General features: G+C 35.3%; 1 protein-coding gene across 1 annotated transcript in view; it reads left to right on the top strand.

Moving 5' to 3' along the window:
* The window catches only part of LOC121384401 (zinc finger MYND domain-containing protein 19-like), a 50,812-nt gene extending 44,931 nt beyond the window's left edge, over nucleotides 1-5,881 (top strand). The window contains exon 7 of the mRNA XM_041514785.1: nucleotides 4,837-5,881. Within this exon, the coding sequence (XP_041370719.1) occupies nucleotides 4,837-4,939 (103 nt within the window). The 3' untranslated portion in view covers nucleotides 4,940-5,881. The remainder of the gene's footprint in view (nucleotides 1-4,836) is intronic.
* The last annotated feature ends 16,265 nt before the right edge of the window (nucleotides 5,882-22,146 follow it).

Consider the following 22,146-nt stretch of genomic DNA (forward strand, 5'->3'; position numbering starts at 1 on the left):
AGGACGTAGTCTGGTGGTAAAGCATTCGCTTGATGCGCAGTCAGTCTAGGATCGATCCCCATCGGTGGGCCCATTGGTGTAACAAAGGCCATGGTATGTACTATCTTGTCTTTGGGATGGTGCATATAAAAGATCCCTTGCTGCTAATCGAAAAAGAGTAGTCCATGAAGTGGCGACAGTGGGTTTCGTCTCTCAATATTTGTGTGGTCCTTAACCATGTCTGACACCATATAACCGTAAATAAAATGTGTTGAGTGTGTCATTAAATAAAACATTTCCTTCCTTCCTTCCTTCCTTCCTAGCAGTATAAACAATTAGTTAACATTTTCTGTCACAATCGATTATGAACGTTTATAATTGATCATCACATCAGGAGAGCTCAGCTGGTCAGTTTTCGATTATATTCGATCACCGCAACATCACTAATGCTGGTTATATTAACTGGTCTACTAAAATCAAACAAATTATACATAACTTTGGTTTTATTTTTGTGTAGTTGAGCCAGGATGTGGGTAGTACAAATATGTTTATTTCTAGCAAAGACATGATAACAAGTTCATGTACAATTACAGTATTAACATAGCATAATGACACATCACCTGACAGGCACTGGTTAAAATGGTAAATAATCCAATAGGTTCACTACAAAAGCTAGGAATTAGTCTTTTGATCCATTATTTAATCATTAAATTGCCTTTAACATCATCCCATTGGTACAGCCATATAAAAGTAACTGTCTTTCACGAATATTTCTGCCATGAAAATGACTTAGTCTTTGTTGAAATATGTACCATAAAAATTATTTGGATGTTTAATCCATTAAAATATCTTGATATTTGTTGGACATTTTTAATGAGGATTAAAACTGACTCCGTCTTTGGAGAACATTTCAACCATTTAAATGTCACTCAGTCTTTGATGATATCCTCAATGAAATCCTGGCTGTAGCTATAGTTTGAACCTATCTTGTCCATTGCTCTCTCAACCACGTTGTCTTTCTTACGCTGGCACTTGTCTGAGTAGATCTGATTTTTGTAGTACAAGTATTTTTGGTTGTCAACTTGTTCCTGGGTAACTTTTCCACCGTGAATGCTTAAACAGACAAAGTTATTGTTACCAGTGTAAACTCCATAGCTGACAACTTCCAGCCATCCGTCTGTCTGACGCTGACAGATCTCAACCCAGTCGCCCACATTCACAGACTTCTTGTACACATCATAGTCTTTGATGGCATCTTGGATGACTTCTTGGATGAAGGCAAGGCCATATTTATAGTCGATTCCTATTTTATCCCATGCCCGATTAATCACATTTTCAATTTTATGGAGGCGCTGATCTGGAAGCTGATTTTTGTAGTACAAATATTTGTTGTCTAGTTTTGTCTTAGTAACTCTTCCACCTTTGTTGCTTACGCTAACCATATTGTTGTTGCCCATGTAGATTCCAGTTGCCTCAAAATCCAACCACCCATCTGTGTCTCGCTGACAAATGTCAACCCAGTCTCCAGGCTTCAACATCTTCTTGCACTCATCAAAGATAGCTTGGTCTTGAGCCAGCTCTTCACCAGAAGTAGATGGTGCTTGGTGCCTCATGTCCTCTGGCAACATGCCAATACCTGCTTGAGAGTGGTATTGATTTTCATCCCCTGCTCCCTGCAAAGTATGTCTTTGTGCACCGATTACACTTGGATGTGCTTCCTGTCCCCTGTCTGTCCCTTCAGTTACCTCTGTTTCATTGTGTGTTTGGTTTACAGGGGTCAGTGTTGAAGGTGATCTTTCAGTCATGCTTGGATGTTCATGGACAACCGGCACAGTTACCTCTGCTTCTTGTGACCAATTTTCTGCATCTTGGAACTCATTATCAAAATCATCTTGTGTCAAATTAAATTCATCTTGTGACTCGTTATCAAAATCATCATGCGACTCATTAACAAAATCATCTTGTGGCTCATCAATATCATTTTGTGACAGACGTTCTGCATCTTCTTGCAACTCAGTATCACTCTCTGTTTGGTTTTGATCACTCAGCTGAACCTGTTCATTGTTCAGAATTATCACAGTGCTGCCACATTGAGCTTTTATCATAGTGATATTCTTGTTTATAGTTACATTCAGTGTGCTGTTCGCCCCAGTTTGCACACCGGTGCAGTTAACTATATTACTTGCTTCAGCCATTTGGAATGATTAAAAGAAATTTCGAATACAAATGTATGGTTTCTGTGAGATGTATTGTTTGTTCCACTCTTAAAATTATCGATGTGTATAAAATGTCTTGGTCTGTTGTAGTGTAAGCTACCAGTCCACATCCAGTTTGTATAATTGTTAGTTAAACAAATGAAAAGTGTCCAGATACCTGTTTCGTGATCCTGATATTATGCTCACATTTTTTCCTGTTAAGCCATTTAAATGGCTTCCATACAAAAATTCCCTTTGGGAAATCCCCATTATTTATACCACGTTATCTATTGATATGTTCACTCTTGTGCTTAAAGAGTTATGGGACTTTATTCAACTGACAGCTTTATGCTGCAGATGTTCAACCATGGGTCATTCTTAGCTGTCAGTGCCTCATGTGTACTAAACATTTTGGTTTTGTTGCATTTTATACAATTGGAGGAGAGAGAAAGAGAGAGAGAGAGAGAGAGAGAGAGGGGGAGAGAGGGAGGGAGGGAGGGGAGGGGGAGGGAGAGAGGGAGGGAGGACATGGTGGTGGTGGAAGGTGTGTTTTTCTTAAGCAAAATTATATATTAAAAAAAAAAATTCAGAACTATAATATTAATATTTTTAAAAAATTTCGTTTTAGTCTTGCATGTAGCTTGACAAGAAAAAACAACAACACATCTCAAGTTGTTTTTAGCTCCTGATAAAGTAATACATGTGTAGGTAATGTAGTAATATAGTCTGTATAGTTTATTTGACCTTTGTAAATTATTTATCATGAGCTGCCCATTTGTTGCGAATAACATTTTAACGAGTCAGGGATATCTGTCAACTTTTTTTTTGCAACACGCAAACACATTGTTAGCATAAAGTAGAAAACCAGTTAACTATCAGCGAATCCAGAATATATACAAAGATTCCCAAATGTATTACTTTTGATGATATGACTATGAGGCACTTTTCCCCCATTTTCCGTGGAAAATACTTAGTACAATTTTTTGTTAAAATCTTATTTGTTACGAATAAAATGTGTCATTAATGCATGTATTAAAAAGCAGAGGAAAATAATTTTCAAACTTGTTTTTCTGCTTATCACAAATCAGTGTTCTCACTGAGTAAAAATTAAAGGAGGGTGGCCACGCGACACCCTACCCTTCAAAAAAAAAGAAAGATAAAAAAAGAAGAAAAAAGGAAAACTTGGTTACCATATATCATTGTGTGTTGATCAACTTTGTGGAAAGACATACATGTACTCATTATTTTCCCCCTCAGTTTTTAGTACAAAAAAGTTGGTTCGGAAATACAAGCCTACTCATCAGTGAATTTAAATACTGTTTTGGGTTTCCTATATAGGAGGACTGCCACTCACCAGCGTTGCATTCTAGTAAAGTTATTTTAACCAAATTATTACAATCAAGGTGTTATGGTAGAGATTTAGCATTTACTTTCTGATATGTAATACTCAACACTCAACAGACAATTACAGACACTAAAGTCAGCCAGTACATATATAAATTGTACAGTTGTTTCTCTGATATACTTCTTTTAATACATACATACATACATACACACACACACACACACACACACACACACACACACACATACACACACACACATACTAGTGTTTTCCCTAGCTTGTTTTAGCATGGTGCAGCACCATGCCTCAATAGTCTAGCACCGTCTTGCCTTAATCAGCACCATGCTGCCCTGAGATTAAAACAAGCCTTTTTCACTAATTAATTCTAAAATTGCCTTTATAAAACACCGAAAAAGGTATTATTAATTAATAAAAGATGCCTTTTATATCTTTTATTAAAAAAAGCACATAAATTACATTGATGTTTATTTCAATTAATTTTTGTGTATTTTTAATGAAAAACAAGTGCCCCGAAAATGATGAAAATGTCCCAAAAGTGTTTGGTCTACCATGCCTTGCCAAATTTCTAGGGAAATCACTACATACATACGTACATACATACATACATACATACATACCTATTTGGTGCCTAAAATATACAAGTAGGGACCATCTGGCTCCTGGACAGAAACGTTAATGTAGAGGGCTGCCTTCGTAATTATAGACATGTCATTAACTACAATTCTTGAGGTATATTGCTTGAAGGATATTGTGGCACATATTTGTTAGTGTTGGATATTTTATTTTACAGATATTGTGGCACATATTTTGATGGTGTTTGATGTTTTATTTTACAGATATTGTGGCACATATTTTGATGGTGTTTGATGTTTTATTTTACAGATATTTTGACACATATTTTAATGGTGTTTGATATTTTATTTTACAGATATTTTGACACATATTTTAATGGTGTTTGATATTTTATTTTACAGATATTGTGGCACATATTTTAATGGTGTTTGATATTTTATTTTACAGATATTTTGACACATATTTTAATGGTGTTTGATATTTTATTTTACAGATATTTTGACACATATTTTAATGGTGTTTGATATTTTATTTTACAGATATTTTGACACATATTTTAATGGTGTTTGATATTTTATTTTACAGATATTTTGACACATATTGTAATGGTGTTTGATATTTTATTTTACAGATATTTTGACACATATTGTAATGGTGTTTGATATTTTATTTTACAGATATTTTGACACATATTGTAATGGTGTTTGATATTTTATTTTACAGATATTGTGGCACGTATTGTCAGCAGAGAGACTGGCCAGTCCACAAGCGAAGCTGCAGGGAACGGAGACATTTATTTGTGTCTGAGCGGCCACCTGACCGATAGCTTCATTGTTTGTACATTGTGTGTATTATATGACTAACTTATATCGGAATGACTGTCAGGTCCATGGTAACATTGTACATTACTCATTGCTCATAGTGTGTGTATATCATATTTATTACATGTGTTCAGGTGTATGAAATATTCTAGAAAAGGTGGATGCTGGAATGAATGTTAATCTATGAATGTTAATTACTGAGGATATATTCCATTTTAAAAATACTGATTAATGCAGTGTTAATTTAGATTGAAAATGATGTAACTGTTAATTTAGATTTTTAAGTAAGATCTTTTTTGAACATGTATACAAGTATAATATCAGTTTGTTAATAATAAATAACTGAAGGATGTTTTTTTTTTTACTTTCTATCTTTTTTTTTCTTTTTTTTTCTTTCTTTGTTTTCTTTTCTTTTCACAAACTTAGTCTACAAATGTTGACATAAACAACATTTTCAAAAAATTATTATGCTTAAAATTATGCATCCATCAAACTGAAAGAATTGTAAAAGGACAAACAAACAAACACATCTTAGTAGGCTTCATTTTAGATTTAAAAAAGGATTAATTTTTGCTTAAGTATTCATATTTTCCAAAAAGTGTAACCCCCCCACCCAACCAACCAGAAATCCTGTGTGTGTGTCTTCATACATAATCTTTCTACTAATTGGAGATACTTTCAAGGCTTTTATGGATTGTAACAATGTGTTAGTATTGAGAATAGTAAGTTTGTGTTTTTGTGTTGAGAGTAGAAAATTTGTGTTTTTGTTATATGAATAATTTATCTTCATTGTAATTCCAGCAAAATGTTATTATGTTCCAGTGAATTCCATATTTATTTAACTTGGTCCTGTTTATGTGTTCGTTTAGTGCTTTCTGTGTAGTTATAAAAGAACTTAAGTCACTGTGTGTGTGTGTGTGTGTGTGTGTGTGTGTGTGTGTGTGTGTGTGTGTGTGTGTGTGTGTGTGTGTGAATGCAGTGGCAGATCCAGAAAATCCATTTGAGGTGGAATGCCAATGGAACTTTGGGGGAGGTTTGGAGGGGATCGTAAAAAATTTAAATTAATATATAATAAAATTATAACTCGCAAAATTTAGGGGGTGGGCGTGTCCCTGGGGCCCCCCTAGATCTGCCTCTGGAATGTGTGTGTGTGTGCATTGCATGCATGCATGCATTTGTGTGTGTGTCACTGTATGTGTGTCATTGTGTGTGTGAGTGTGTGCATGTGTGTGTATGTATGTGTGTTTCTGTATATGCATGTATTAGGTACGTGTGTGTACATACATACATGTGTACATATATATGACAATGTATGTGTGTTATTTATATGACACTTTTAGCATGCATATGCAGTTCATCATTCACCTGTGTATGCTTGCATGTGACAATGAATATGTGTGTCTGTATGTATGTCAGTATGTAAGAGTTCATGTGTGTATTAAAGCATTCTTAGCTGTAAACTGTTATTCCTGAAAAGCGACAGGTTTCGTTTCATTTGAATGTGTGGATGTTCTGCTATTGACTTCATAAGATCGGGATACTGCAATAATAGCTGTGAAATGTTCCACACCATCTGCACCAGGTGGTCCAACTAATGGGCCAGGTGTGTTCCTTACATGCTCATTCTGGTCCAGGTGTGGCCATTTCATGTTCATTCTGGTCCAGGTGTGTTCCTTTCATGTTCATTCTGGTCCAGGTGTGGTCCATTTCATCTTCATTCTGGCCCAGGTGTGGTCCATTTCATGTTCATTCTGGCCCAGGTGTGGTCCATTTCATGTTCATTCTGGTCCAGGTGTGGTCCATTTCATGTTCATTTCGTTTAGTTCATAAAGCTCAATAGTTACAAATGTCAATCAGTGTTGTTACATATATTCATATGTATGAGGAAATCACCACATTGTTTTACAAATTAGTGTGTGTAAGCAAACTGTGTCATTGTTATGATAAATGTGTTAAAATGTTATCAACCAGTATGGATAGTCTATTGTTATGAATGGGATTGTAATTACAAATACACCATCATGCATTTAACACATTTTTTTTAAAAAGCAGACAAGTTGTGGTATTACAAATTTACATGTGTGTATCTCACAGTCATGCAATAACACAAAACCTTCATCCACATATTGTTGAACCACACAGGTGCATCTCAACAAATGTTAGATTGGAATGGGGCCGTACATGATCATTTGCAAGCTAGGCTACAGATTTGTGAAGCTATCTTAGCACTACGAGATGTGATGTCTCTACAACAAACGACCGCTTACAACAGTTTTAGGATATTGATATGCTTACATCACTTCAAAAATATCACCCAAGAAATTTATATTTTGAGTGAGGGGACCCACACTGTCTATGAGTCGTATTTTGAGTGAGGGGACCCACACTGTCTATGAGTCGTATTTCGAGTGAGGGGACCCACACTGTCTATGAGTCGTATTTCGAGTGAGGGGACCCACACTGTCTATGAGTCGTATTTCGAGTGAGGGGACCCACACTGTCTATGAGTCGTATTTCGAGTGAGGGGACCCACACTGTCTACGAGTCGTATTTCGAGTGAGGGGACCCACACTGTCTACGAGTCGTATTTCGAGTGAGGGGACCCACACTGTCTACGAGTCGTATTTCGAGTGAGGGGACCCACACTGTCTATGAGTCGTATTTTGTTTTTTGAGGGCGACAAACAAATATAAAAGGTGTTTGTGTGTGTGTGGAAAACCTATTTGATTGGGAGCATTACCTTCAGAGCCACCCCCTCCCCCCACCCCTCTCACTTAACCAGTGTACCTGATGATTACTATTGAAAACAGTCAACTGTTTACATCCAATAGTTTATTGTTACTGATTTCTCAGTAGGCCTTATCTTTAAGGGGTGTGATTGTCTTGTAACATCTTAAAGCTTTTCATAGTTTATGAGATCAATAAAAACTTTATACATATATATATATATATATATATATATATATATATATATATGTTATTACCAGTGTGTTTTTCTGTATCGTCAATATCATATATTAGGAATAAAAATTGTATTATGTGAGCCTGTGGCGAGCATAATACATTATTTTTATTCCTAATATATGATATTGACGATACCGAAATACACGAGGGTAATAATCTCTTTATCATATAAGGTTACGCTTAATACATGTTTTTGTGAACTGTACATGCAACTTTAATTCCAGTCCACCATTACTAGATATTCAAATGACGTAAGAATATGTGGCGCGGTGTGTTTTTGAATGGAAATGATGTCAAAACGTCATTTTGGATGTCCTTACATCAAAATAAAGTTATGCCTAACGTTTTTGTTTTCTGAATGCTGGACAGCTTTCAGTGTCAAATTGCCATTGAAATGTTTTTATTTGATGACTATGAATGCATACGTCAATCATGGAGTGTCACCCAAGTACGTTTGCTTAAATGTCAATAAACCTAGTGCTGAGACCTCGACTAATTTACATCTAATTTGCAAAGTTATCAAATTCTTAAAGTATGTGATCTGAAAAATATCACATACTTTGATTGCACTGAAAATGTAAGATATTATATGATAAATATATATATATATATATATATATATATATAGACACACACACATTGTACAGGTACTGACTGGTGTATACTTGTACTATATTATCATTTACATTCCAGGTAATTAATATATTCTAGTTTTAACCTCCTCCGCCCCCTCCCCAAAAGAACAAAACAGCAGTAGCATCCATGAGCATAGGTATTTTTGTAAATGAGTTGGTTTACAGACTCCAGTGAGAGAAGGTGGAGAATGGGGACTTGGGGCCCATGCTTATAAAGCTTTCAGAGTCTAGACTCAGTCTTTAAAGGTGTGACATGCATGCAATTTGTATGGCGTTGCCATAACGTTAAAGTCTCAGACTCTGTTAGTCTCAAGTCCAGACTTAAAATGTTTTATAAGCACAGGGACCTTTTAGCAACTTTCTCGAGTGGTGTGTTATTCCCCATGCCTCTTTTTGTTTTTACTACCCCATTATGTACATGACAAAGTTGTGTTTGATTATTTTATATAAGTGTATAACAAGTGTTCTCTGTCTCTGTGTGTCTGTTTGGAATGTGTGTAATTGTCTTATCATTCTGAATGATTCGCGCCATGTCCATGCACAGTTCCAATTCATTTAAATTGACTTCATCATTTGGAAATCAATAATATGTCACATCTAATAGCACGATGATTAATAAATCAATATGCTCTAGGGGTGTCGTTAAACAAAATAAACTTCATGTCTGTACTTTTGTCTTGTTAAAACAATTTTAAGAGGGCCACGGGTAAATTCCTTGTGTAAAATAATACATATTTTGCTGTGTTATTAGCTTCTTCATGAGGCCAAGTGATTGCACTTTCTCGCTAGACTGGTTTTTAACACCTACTGTTAGATCAGTGTGATATGATAGAAGATGCTGGTACCAGTTAAATAGTTTGTGATCACTCAGCCTCCTGGACATGTCTTAGTACACATCAACAGCTCACAGACAGTATCGTTAATGGTGCTAAAACTATACACCTGGAAATTAATATACACCACCTAGTTTTGACCATGTGACTTGTACTTTTCAAGTAATTGTGAATGTTTCATTACTACAATCGAATCCACTTTATTGCATATCGATTTATAGCATAAATCGGTTATTTGCATATTATTCAGCTGCACAGAACTGTTTAGCATTAAATCAATACAAATTATGTTGGTTATTTGAATAGCTTTGAATGTACAAGACACTAAAATTGATGTTCTCTGTATACAAAGGATATTGAAAAAAATTGACAGCAAAGAAGACTGTCATTACATCAATATTTAATGTATTCTATAGGAAAAGACAGAAAGTGTAAATATGCAGGAACATGTATGGTAATTAACTATGGAGCTGCAATCACACTGCTCATGCCTTCAGAGTAAATACCCAGCAGATACACAATATGTAAAAACTCTCAGTATATGATTTAAACCTTGTCGCAACAGACATCTACTTCTAGGCAGTTTTTTGGCTCCAGTACAATTACGAGTGGTGCTCGATTAATTTCCAGGTGTATATCTGTGTGCTAATTTAGTGCTTTTATGAATAATAATGAAAAACTGTAAATTAGAAATTATACTGGCATAGTTGTTGCTTACCCACCAACACTAGCTATGGCACTGGTTTATTTCTCATTGACTTAAGCAAACTGAATAACATTTAGTTACACTGAACCATTTATTTATTTGTTGCATGTGTTGTGTTGTTTAGCCTTGACATTGAACATGGTGCTTTTTAGTTTAAATATCTATTTTTAGATAATAGTTTTTATTATTGTGACAGTGAAAAGTAATATTCTGGTCAGTTTAAGCCCAGAGATGGAATACCCTGCCATTTGTGAATTTTGGAACATTCCTAACTAGCCATTTGACATATTTCTGACAAACAATTTTTTTGATGATTAAAATTACATTTACTTGTAATGACATTTTCTTGCTTAGAATACCAGTAATAATTATATCAGTCTATGCCATTTACTTGTAATGACATTTTCTTGCTTAGAATACCAGTAATAATTATATCAGTCTATGCCATTTACTTGTAATGACATTTTCTTGCTTAGAATACCAGTAATAATTATATCAGTCTATGCCATTTAAGGGGAGCTGTTACCATCAATCCCCTGAGACTAGTTAAAGAAGAGTACATTTTAGCTCCCCATTAATTATAATTAGCATGTAAATTTATATGGTATCAATATAATAATATCTTAAATGGCTCTCCATAATTATAATTAGGGGAGCAAGTAATAACTCCCCTCAATTTTTTTTATGGGAATATTACACACATATATGACTGAAAGCCCACTAAATCAGACACCCTTGGGACCAGTAAAAATGTGTGGTATAATTTGGCATCCACTTTGAAGTAGTTAAGTTCTGTAATGGTGTTTTAAAAGGGACTTTGTAAAACGTCCTGTTTTGAGGGAATTCCGGTTTACAGAGGGTCCGGTGTTAAGAGATTTCACTGTATATATACATGTACATTTATACTGTTTATCCTGATGTTCCATATTGAAAATATACACTGCCATATTTTAAGCAAGAAAATGTAATTAGTATGTCATTTTAATAATTAAAATGTCTCTATTAGCTGGTCATATTTGACAGTGGCTACAATGTTAGGAATATCTTTAACTGACAAGGATACAATACACTGAATTTAAACATTCCCTAGCCTACATTACTGTGTGCTATGTCATTCTTATTTTGTTTAGAGAAACAGGCATTCCCGTTAGTGATGTGTACATTCTACTCTGCTTTACAAGTTACATATAGGCTTCGTAATGTAAATAATGTTTAAAGTAGTTCTGTTTTCCAAAAATTAATGTTTTGTTTTGATTTTGATTTTCACTCTGAATTGTTCAAAAACATACAGAACAAGGGACATAACTCAAATTCTTCATCTACTTGATTGAAAACATATTTTATTGCAATAACAACAAAAGGATTGGGCACAAGTCTGCCAACTTACTTGGCCTTCTCCTAAATTTATACTTCATCTACTTAATAATGTATGGCTTTATCAGTGTATGAAAAGTTTTTTTTGGGTGGGGGTGAGGGTGGTTAAGGAAAGCGGATTAGAAATTAGTCTTTTTGTAACTATATTCATTTTCCATTCCATCCCCATCCCAAGAAATTAAATATATAAACAAAAATTCAGTAGTTTACCTTAATAAAAAATATCTTAGCGATTTGTTTTAATTAGTACATGTCTTTCTTCAGAATCATAAGTATTGCTTGGCTGTTTATGAATATTATCTGATTCTAAGTTTAATTCTGATGTGGAGCTTAGTAGTACATATTCTCTGTAAAGTACCTGTTTACATTCCAGAACATATTATTTACAACTAGTGGCTTTAATTATTTTATTGTGTTTTGTTGCATGTTACAGCTGTATGTACACTTCCAAGCTGTATATTATTTTGAATTAGTTATGACTTTATTGCATTACTAATACAATTATCATGTTTTTTTCTGTGTTTACTAGTCAAATATTTATTTATTTTATTGTATTTTGTCAATATATGTTAATTTGTCTCACCTAGTATTGTATAATAGCAATGCATAGGAATATGCTCATACATCTAGACTATATAGTCCCATAGTCTCTACACTGTATTTGTAAGGAGTATGAAGACTGGAACTGCAGTATTCTTTCAGTCGCTTTTAAAATTAGCATCTGGTGGAATACAGTGAATGAACTTAACAAGAACCTGCCATTAGATTTTGGCATAAAATATAAAGTCTGTTACATATATATTCATTATGACAATAACATAATAAGCACCCTAAAATGGAAAATGTTTCAAAATCCGTGGAACCTTTATTTATCTTTAACGCATGGATTTGAATTCTGATTTATGAATAAACTCTCATTTACTGGGGGCCAAAAACACTCCTATTGTACGTACCCATTTGTTTATATTTTTAAATTAATAGAAATTAATTATTTTAGATCACATGAAACTGCGTATGCGTATTATGAATAAATCATTATTAAAATGTTACCAATTTCTTTATTAAAAATATGTAACAGGGTGAAATATTGGAGCTGAAAACCAGTGACCGGTCCTGTCAGTATTCACGACCCCACGTTAGAGACAGATTTGTGAATACCTTTTAACACTGCCATTTGCGACTTTGAACTGACACCCAAAAATTGACAATCATTATCCGCAATAACCTTTTTCAAATGTAATTTGCTTTCAGTAATAACCTAGCAAGTATGCACCAGTAATTCTTTAAAATATTTTGTTTAGCTCTATAAACCATTACCAATCTAATGATTAACTCATGTTTTACCACTTCCGTGAGAGTCTTTGTTGTGTAGGATCTGAAAGTTATATTCTACTGAGGGACAGTCAAACGTTTGTAGAACAAGGTACTAAACGCGATAACAGAACAAGTGTTTTTACATTATTTTTCAATATAATCACGTTTGACCTCAATACATTTGGCCCAATTATCCTTAAAAATACTGATTCCAGCAAAGTGTAAGTCTTCTGTCTGGCCTATCAACCACCATTGTTTGTAGCTTTGAAACTTTAATCATCTCAACCCGGGTATCACGAAGAAAGGGATTCAAATTCTGGGACAGATAATAATCAAGACAGTTATGTTTTTAAAAACAAACAAGAGTCATGGTTTTGATAAGACAGTTTAAAAAACCCCAAAAAACCCCCAAGAGTCATGGTTTTGATAAGACAGTTGTTTTTTAAAAAACAAACAAGAGTCATGGTTTTGATAACACAGTTATGTTTTAAAACAAACAAACAAGAGTCATGGTTTTGATAACACAGTTATGTGTACAATAAACAAACAAGAAGACTTGTGTTTTAATATGACAGGTGTATTAAATAAGCTTTCAGAAAAAAATTCAAACATTTGATGGTGTACCAAACTTTGGTATCTAGTTCTGTCCTGGGCTAGTTTCGATTTCGTAAATGGAAGTGGCAATCCTTTTTGTGGTGGTCAAAAGGATGTAATGTCCAGTAAATGATCTCATTGGGAGTGGTTGTCCTCAGATAGACCAGGCACTAGATAGGGATTCATGGAATCAGTGACTATTTTTTTCGACTATGCATTCAATGTGCTGAGATACGGTTTTGATCACAGATAACGGTTTTGTCGTTCAGATGTACGAACTTTCTGACTGTCTCTCGTAATAAATCTCTTCCACGGGCGCCTACAGAATAATTTAGTTTAAAACGGTAAAGACTGGGATGAGAAAAGACAAAACATTTACATTATTACAAATAAAACTTTTATTTTTTAGAAATGAAACTTAGAGGAGAGGTGAGTGCCACATGCACCCCTCTGACCGGTTCCTGTAGACGTCCATCGTCTCTTTGTGAGACACGAGACTAAGTCATCTTGCCGAAATGCACCAGTTTGTCATGTTTATACCATACCTGTTATACTATTTATTTTATTGTTTTCATAAATTGTCCCATTCTGTTAATCATATACACGTGTACAGGCATGTGTCGTGAGAACCTCCTCACGAGTTGGCATCCTCTGTATATTGATGACTGCTTTTTGTTTCTTTTATAAAGTAAAGTACAACATGCATGTGTTTGTTTTTTCTGTATTCGGTGTTGATATTAGCTTGTCAAAAGTCGTAGACCCGCTTACTCTGCCGTTCTGCCAGTGATACGGAAACGCTCTTGTAGCCGTTGGATGGCAGAATGGCTCACTTGCAGACGTCTCGCCACTTACCGCATGGATACGCCATCGTTCAACCTTGTCAAGAGCTCAGCCATGATCCATGATGCTCTTTGTACGTCTTGGTGACATAGTTATCCAATCCAAAGCCAGATTCTAACGAAGTTTATATCCAGCCTACCCGATTCAAACATAAAAACTGTTAACATGAAAAAGGAGTTTTATGTGCACCATGCAGGTCTCGGGCAGCAAAAACAGTTTTTTTTAAAAACTTTCTACTAGCGACCAAACAAGCTTGAGTAAAAGGCTGGAGCATGAGCAATCTGCAATGTGTCTACCAAGTCTGTAACCTACTTTTCATGATCTGTGACTCCCCTGATGTTGAGTTTTGGGGTGGGTTTTTTTTTTTTTAGTTGGGCGAAAAATTAATACTGGCCTTCAACTTGTGACTATTATAAACGGGCATTTTGAGAGTACTGCTAAAGCAATACATGTTCACTACCAGGTCAGGTCAGGTCAGATCAGATCATAGATTTAACGTGCATATTCAGAGCAAGCTGTTGTAGCGCACGCATGGCAGGAAAGGTGTGTTTGTGTGGTGGGGGGTGGGGAGGGGGGGGGGGGGTAGGAGGAAGGACCGCCTGCGCTGACTGGCGTAAGGGAGCGCCAGCCGCCCGGATGATCGGTAGCAGGCGGAGGGTATGGCGGTGCTATGGAATTTGGATGATGGCCAAAAGCAATGCAAAAGGAATGAGTGCGCATTTTAGGTGAAGGAAATTTGGCGCATTTTTGAACGGTCGTTCTAAAAAATAAAATAAGGGAGCTACGTATAGGTTTGGAATTAGTGAGTAGCTCGTTAATTAGACCTCGTTGATGCTAGGGTGTCTCCCTAGGTTGCCCATAGGGCCCTGTTCACTACCGTATGTATGTATGCCCACATAAGACTGTCAGATAAAATGTCGGAATTTAACGTGCTTATATCAAATTAATGTTCAAATATGCTCACTGGGGGCACTTCCGCCAGAAAATGTGTCCCAAATGAGAAAAGGGGGTAGGGGTAAAAGAAAGCAACTGAAATTTGATTTTTTTTTTATTAATGGATACATATTTTATAAAATTAATAGCCAAAAACTAAATTTGTTTGTTTGTATCCAAATGTTTTATTTTTATTTGTTTAAATTTGTACGCAATTTAGACGGCTCACTAATTTAAAAATATTTTAATCGGAATATGAAGACAAATTTTGAACCAGATCTAAAATTAGTCCGAGTTTTAGAACCTTTTAATTGCCCAATGCCGGGTTTATACAAAATGAAAGTTTGGCTTACCATAAATCCAACTATATATTAAAATTTATAATTAATAATAATTAATCATCAAGGTTTATTAAGGTATATGGAAGGAGCGGGAAGTAAGGCAAGGTCCACTTAGGTTTTCATTCTCATTAATGTATGGACCAGCCCCACTCCGCACCCCAACATAGAACCACAAAACATTTAAATTATTTACTAAAATTTCATATACCACAATAAAACTAATAATATCGAGGATATATGTAAAGGGCGAGAAACGGCGGAATTTAGCTAATATTCTGTTATCCCAATACCAGGTCCAGCCACGCACCCCAACACAGCTCCAAGATAATTATAAAAATACAAAATAAATATTAACGGTTAAATACATACTAGTATCTAAGGTACATGTAAAGGACGAGAAACCAGGCCAATATTCAACCTATCAACCTTAAATATGAAATCAGCCCGGCCACGCATCCCACCATGGACCAAGATTTAATTTCTAATTATTTACATTATAATGTAGAGTCCCACACATGAGCAACTCAAGGTTAAAAAAATGCCGTCAATTATTATGTTAAATTATTCCTTTAAAAAAAAAGCCCAAACAACAACCTTAATTATTCTTTTTGGTTTGTTTTTGTTTAAATAGGTAAGCACATGCAAGTTTGATCTGTTCAATACAGTGGACATTATTTAATGTTTAAAAACCCTCTGGACTCCCAGTAAGGATAAAAATCCATCTGAGATCAACATTCCAATAAGGGTAAGTAATTAAAATACTTGAAAACTATTTAAAATTGTTCACTACTGGGCCCAACAATGTCTTTATATCCTAAATTTAAGAGCCATAACTCTGAAAAGTGGTTTATTCACCATGGAACTTCAATTTGATCTGTAAAACTGTATACAAACTTTCATTTTGATATCTCCAGGCATCCGTTCAAGGGCCAATACTCCGTTACAAATGGGTAAATCGCCATGAAAGTCAAACTTGATTTGTAACTGTGTGTGATAAACCTATGCACAAAATGTCAGCTCATTATTTAAATGTAGTCTTAAAAAAAAGTCCGGAAAACAAATTGTCACATCTCCTAAGTTCACGAGACATAACTCCGTCAAAAATGGTTAAATCGTCATGGAAGTAAAACCTGATCTATAACAGTACATGATGAAGCTATACACAAAATTTATACAAAACCATCCGGAAAACATATGTGGGACAAATAGACAGACAGACAGAAGGACGGAGATGGACCGGTAGAGGACTAATAAAAAGAGCATGCATGATCCCATTAATGAAGGTATGATTGGTCATGACCTTTATCTATGTGGCTTCAATAGATCTAAAAAGAATCATGGGGTGCATCGTGATGCGGAGTTTAAGCTGTATCTGACGCAGCACGGGCGTAGGAAGGTGCCAAAAAGTGTGTGTGTGGGGGGGGGGGGGGAGACACATATCACCCTGCCCCCCCCCCCCATTCTTCCTACGCCAGTGCACAGTGGCGGATCCAGTGTGGTATCGAGCAGGGGTCACAACGGGGATGTTAAGCTCTAAGCTGAGGGTGGCGGGGTATTTTACTTTTTTTTATTATTGTCATAACTGACAGGGACGGATACAGTATTTTTAAGGTATTGGTGCAACTCTTAAAGGGGGCATCTACAGAATTCAAAAGTAAACTAACATCTATTATCTGTATAGTAATCATCCACAGAAATACTAAGCTGAACATTGTAAACATGTTCCCCGCTAGAAACCAATAAATGCATTATTTCCATCTGCTAAACGCTGCATGTTTCGGAGCACTCGAATTTCGGAGGGGTGGGGTGCCCTCTCCCCTCCAACACCCCCTCTTGGATCCACTCTTGCAGTTATTGAGAGAAGTTCTTATACTTAAATTGGTGCAACAGACTGAATTGAACTGAACTGAATTAACCTAATCTGAACTGAACTGAAATTAATTAACCTATATTCATATGTATACAAGTAGCCGTGGGATGGGGTGTGGTGGTATCGGCGCAATGGCCGCCAATTACCGCTCTTTTCCCTCCCAACATCGTTTATATGTGCATGTCGGCCCATTGAATGTGGGTTCCTCCTCCCAATGTGGATGCCCACCCCCCCCCCCCTCCAATATAAAATACTGGCTACGCCAATGCATAGGGTCTATGCACCCCACGTCCTACTTCATCGGTCCTGATAAAAAACAATTAAACAAACAAACAAACAAACAGATAAACAAACAATCGCTTACCTCTATTGATATATCCACTTCAACAATCGCAGGGCATATTGGAAGAGAACAGCACAGAAGTTAGATGTCATCATTAGGTAGTATTACATTCATGCACATTTTATACTTATACACATTTAAAATAAATATGAATATAAATGTCAAACAGCGATCTTTTCGCACATTTCTCAAGTTAAACTATATTCGCACGAATATGGTAGTATCGCTTTGACATCAATAAGCATATTAATTAAAACTCCAAAGCATTGTTGACGTCACGTCAAATAAAAAACGTTTTTATGGTAACGTCTTCGACAATTTTCGTAACTTAAGATGACATTTCGAAATACTACTGAAATGCGCACCTCCACCACCCACTCGTTGGATCCGCGCCTGATAGAGAATAAAAGTAGCGCAGAAATATGTACAGTAATAATCCATTGTCCGTCACAGGAAGTATTCATGATGCAAAATATATTAAGTACATACATAAGATATATTAAGTACATACATAAGATATATTAAGTACATACATAAGATATATTAAGTACATACATAAGATATATTAAGTACATACATAAGATATATTCGTGCACTAAAATATGAGCCGGATCGGGATTTAGCTCAGTCGGTTAAGCGCTTGTTTGAGGTCCTTGCGTCGCAGGATCAAACCACCTCAGAAAATCCGTTCAGCTGATTGTTTTTTTTTCTCGTTCCATCCAGTGCACCACAACTGGTCAAAGACCGTGGTGTGTGCTTTCCTGCCTGTGGGAAAATGCATATAAAAGATCCCTTACTGCATTAAGAAAATGCAGCGGGTTTCCTTCATTGACTATGAGTCAGACATCCAATAGCCGATGATTAATTAATCAATGTGCTTTAGTGGTGCTGTTAAACAAAACAAACTTTACTTTAAAATATGAGCCAGTTATTTGTCAATTTCAAAATGTAGCATCATGTTGGTCATATTTATTGGATGTTTTAATAATAATAATAATAATAATAATAATTAATAAAAATAATAAAAATAGTAAATTGGGATATATTTTTATTTTGGAGTGGGATAGGGGTATTTAATTCAATGTAAAATCGTTACATTTCACAAGAAAAATGTATGCATGTATTTTGATCATTATGCATATCTAAGTGAATGTATTTTAGAGCTGCAAACTCGGGGTTTAGTTAACCGTTTAGGACAGACCACGCTTTTTGTCTACCTCTACGAGAAGCTATGATTTGTAATGGAATATACAAGGGGAAAAAAGATGTAAATTTAGCATATTTTTAAGGCAATTCCTAATTTAGGAGTTTATTCAATTTGTTGAGCTTTGAATTATGTACACAATTTGTTTTAATGCAATATTATGTAGTTACTGTGCAACGTGAATGGAAAATATTTAGGGTTCACATCAGGCTTGTGACCCTTAAGTTTCTCCAAAGGAGGGGGCACGGGACTCCTGTGACACACCCCTTGGATCCACTTCTGTGACGAATATTTAAACTATGAAATTGCCAAAATGCTAATTGGAATATCCCTTCAATACAAGTTTATTATAGAGCTATAATTTCGTTATAATTTGTTTGGCAAACTGAACCTCGAATGTGGCTACAGATTTTCTGTCAGAAATTGCTAATACATTTTTGAGGGTCTAACATAAATCAATTTCCTCACTTCCATTTTATAAGAATATCGCACAAGAAGTAGGAAATAGTTTATTTAATGACGCACTGAACACATTTTATAAGAATATCGCACAAGAAGTAGGAAATAGTTTATTTAATGACGCACTGAACACATTTTATAAGAATATCGCACAGGAAGTAGGAAATAGTTTATTTAATGACGCACTGAACACATTTTATAAGAATATCGCACAAGAAGTAGGAAATAGTTTATTTAATGACGCACTCAACACATTTTATAAGAATATCGCACAAGAAGTAGGAAATAGTTTATTTAATGACGCACTCAACACATTTTATTTACGGTTATATGGCGTCGGACATATGGCTAAGGACCATACAGATATTGAGAGAGGAAACCCGCTGCCGCCACTTCATGAGCTACTCTTTTCGATTAGCAGCAAGTGATATTTTATATGCACCATCCCACAGGCAGGGTAATACATACCCCGGCCTTTGATATATTTTAAAGACCAATTCCTTAAAATACATATCGGCCATTGGGTGTCAAACAATGGTAATTTCCACACGAGGAAGGCAAAGAAAAACAAAAGAACGGAGCATTATTATCCCACATTAGGGGATCGTCTTCAGAAATACATTAATGTTGAACAATGTTAAAATAGGCTTTAAGTTATAATTGACAAATTTAAGTTATTTGTACAAGGACCGGTTCAGCACAATATAAGTGTATGCCACAACTCAGTCATTCAAACGGCAGACGAAAATATTTCCATGTATTAGTTTGGGTATTAAAGGGACATTCCTGAGTTTGCTGCAATTTTTAAGATGTTATTCACTAACAGAGACGTACGTACGAACAAAAATATTAGTGGCTGTATATTAAACGTGTTTCTGATCGTTCTAATATTTGTACTAGGTTAAATTTCATTTTATTTCCTAAAATATTTTTGTTCGTACGTACGAAATTATTTGAAGATAAAATCCAGTTTGGGCTTCTTACAAATATTCAGACGACCAGAAACACATTGAATATACAAGCACTGATATTCTAGACAAGAAAATATATTTAATGTGTAAGTTTAATCTTAGAAATATGTTTTTAGTCGTAAACATCTTACAATACAGCAAACTCAGGAATGCCCCTTTAATTGTTTTAATTTTTAATGTGTATTAGATTTTCCTGAATCACTCGTTATTTGTTAGAGACTAGCTTCACCCAGACTTTCTCATAATGAATAACTCGTTATTTGTTAGAGACTAGCTTCACCCAGGCTTTCTCATAATGAATTACTCGTTATTTGTTAGAGACTAGCTTCACCCAGGCTTTCTCATAATGAATTACTCGTTATTTGTTAGAGACTAGCTTCACCCAGACTTTCTCATAATGAATAACTCGTTATTTGTTAGAGACTAGCTTCACCCAGGCTTTCTCATAATGAATCACTCGTTATTTGTTAGAGACTAGCTTCACCCAGGCTTTCTCTGTTAGAGACTAGCTTCACCCAGACTTTCTCATAATGAATAACTCGTTATTTGTTAGAGACTAGCTTCACCCAGGCTTTCTCTGTTAGAGACTAGCTTCACCCAGGCTTTCTCATAATGAATTACTCGTTATTTGTTAGAGACTAGCTTCACCCAGACTTTCTCATACTGAATTACTCGTTATTTGTTAGAGACTAGCTTCACCCAGACTTTCTCATAATGAATAAATTCAACATGCAAATAAAGATGTCAAAATTATAAAATAATACTGGGTTCATATAACTTCTTTTGCATATTTTATTATTTTAAAAAAATCAACACTCACTCCTGTTAGAAACTTCGCCCTCTCAGTGTTTGAGAGTGAAGTCCGAGCATGGCGTTTGAAAATCTGCCACCAATTCCGGCCAAACTTTATTTTAGAATCTAGAATGTTTAATTCCGCAAACACGTTTTGTTACTAGTATATCCCTGTTGTAACATGTCACGTATTAACGTGGTCATATATTTTTAAAAATAGGTGAATATATTTAGAACTACTATATATGTAATTCAAGTAGATGAAAATGAAAACCAAAAACGCCAACATAATTGCAACTGTTCTTACTGATTATTATATTATACAACCCTTTCATACAATTAACTAAAACTAATAATACATCGAATACAAAATTAGGTAAGCCTTTTTTCTAGGTAGTGTTGGGTTCCTAAAAACACAATATTTTGGGTCTAATTACAAAATATTTATATTTTGAGAAACAAATTTCGAAAATGTCGATATATATTATATATATATATATTATACTTTTGTGCAGTCTTAATAACTGAATGAGTGCGTCGTTAAATAAAACATTTCCTTCCTTCCTAATAATTGAAAGCAATAACATTTTCTAACTATGTCTCCTCCCCCTTTCTCCATCCATTCCTCCCCACTCTCTCTCTCCCTCCCTCCCTCCACTTCTCCCGCCCTAAATCTCTCTCTCTCTCTCTCTCTCTCTCTCTCTCTCTCTCTCTCTCTCTCTCTCTCTCTCTCTCTCTCTCTCTCTCTCTATATATATATATATATATATATATATATTCCCCCCACCCTTCGTCTATTTCGTAATAGATAGATAAAATTTGTCAAACAAACATAAAAAAAAATCAAAATGAATAAATCCCTTCATTTTGGATGTATACGAAACGTTACCCGACATAATTTACGACAATGCTAAGATGTAATGTTATGCAATATTTGCTTGTAATTTGTCACATGATTGTCGTAGCTATGTGTCATTTACACACCGGTCGTCTTGTCCGGCGTGACAGAAGGCGTAAACATCTCTCTTGTGCCGCGTCC

The sequence above is a fragment of the Gigantopelta aegis genome, chromosome 10 (genome assembly GCF_016097555.1).
Source record: "Gigantopelta aegis isolate Gae_Host chromosome 10, Gae_host_genome, whole genome shotgun sequence".
NCBI classification, from domain to species: Eukaryota; Metazoa; Mollusca; class Gastropoda; order Neomphalida; family Peltospiridae; genus Gigantopelta; species Gigantopelta aegis.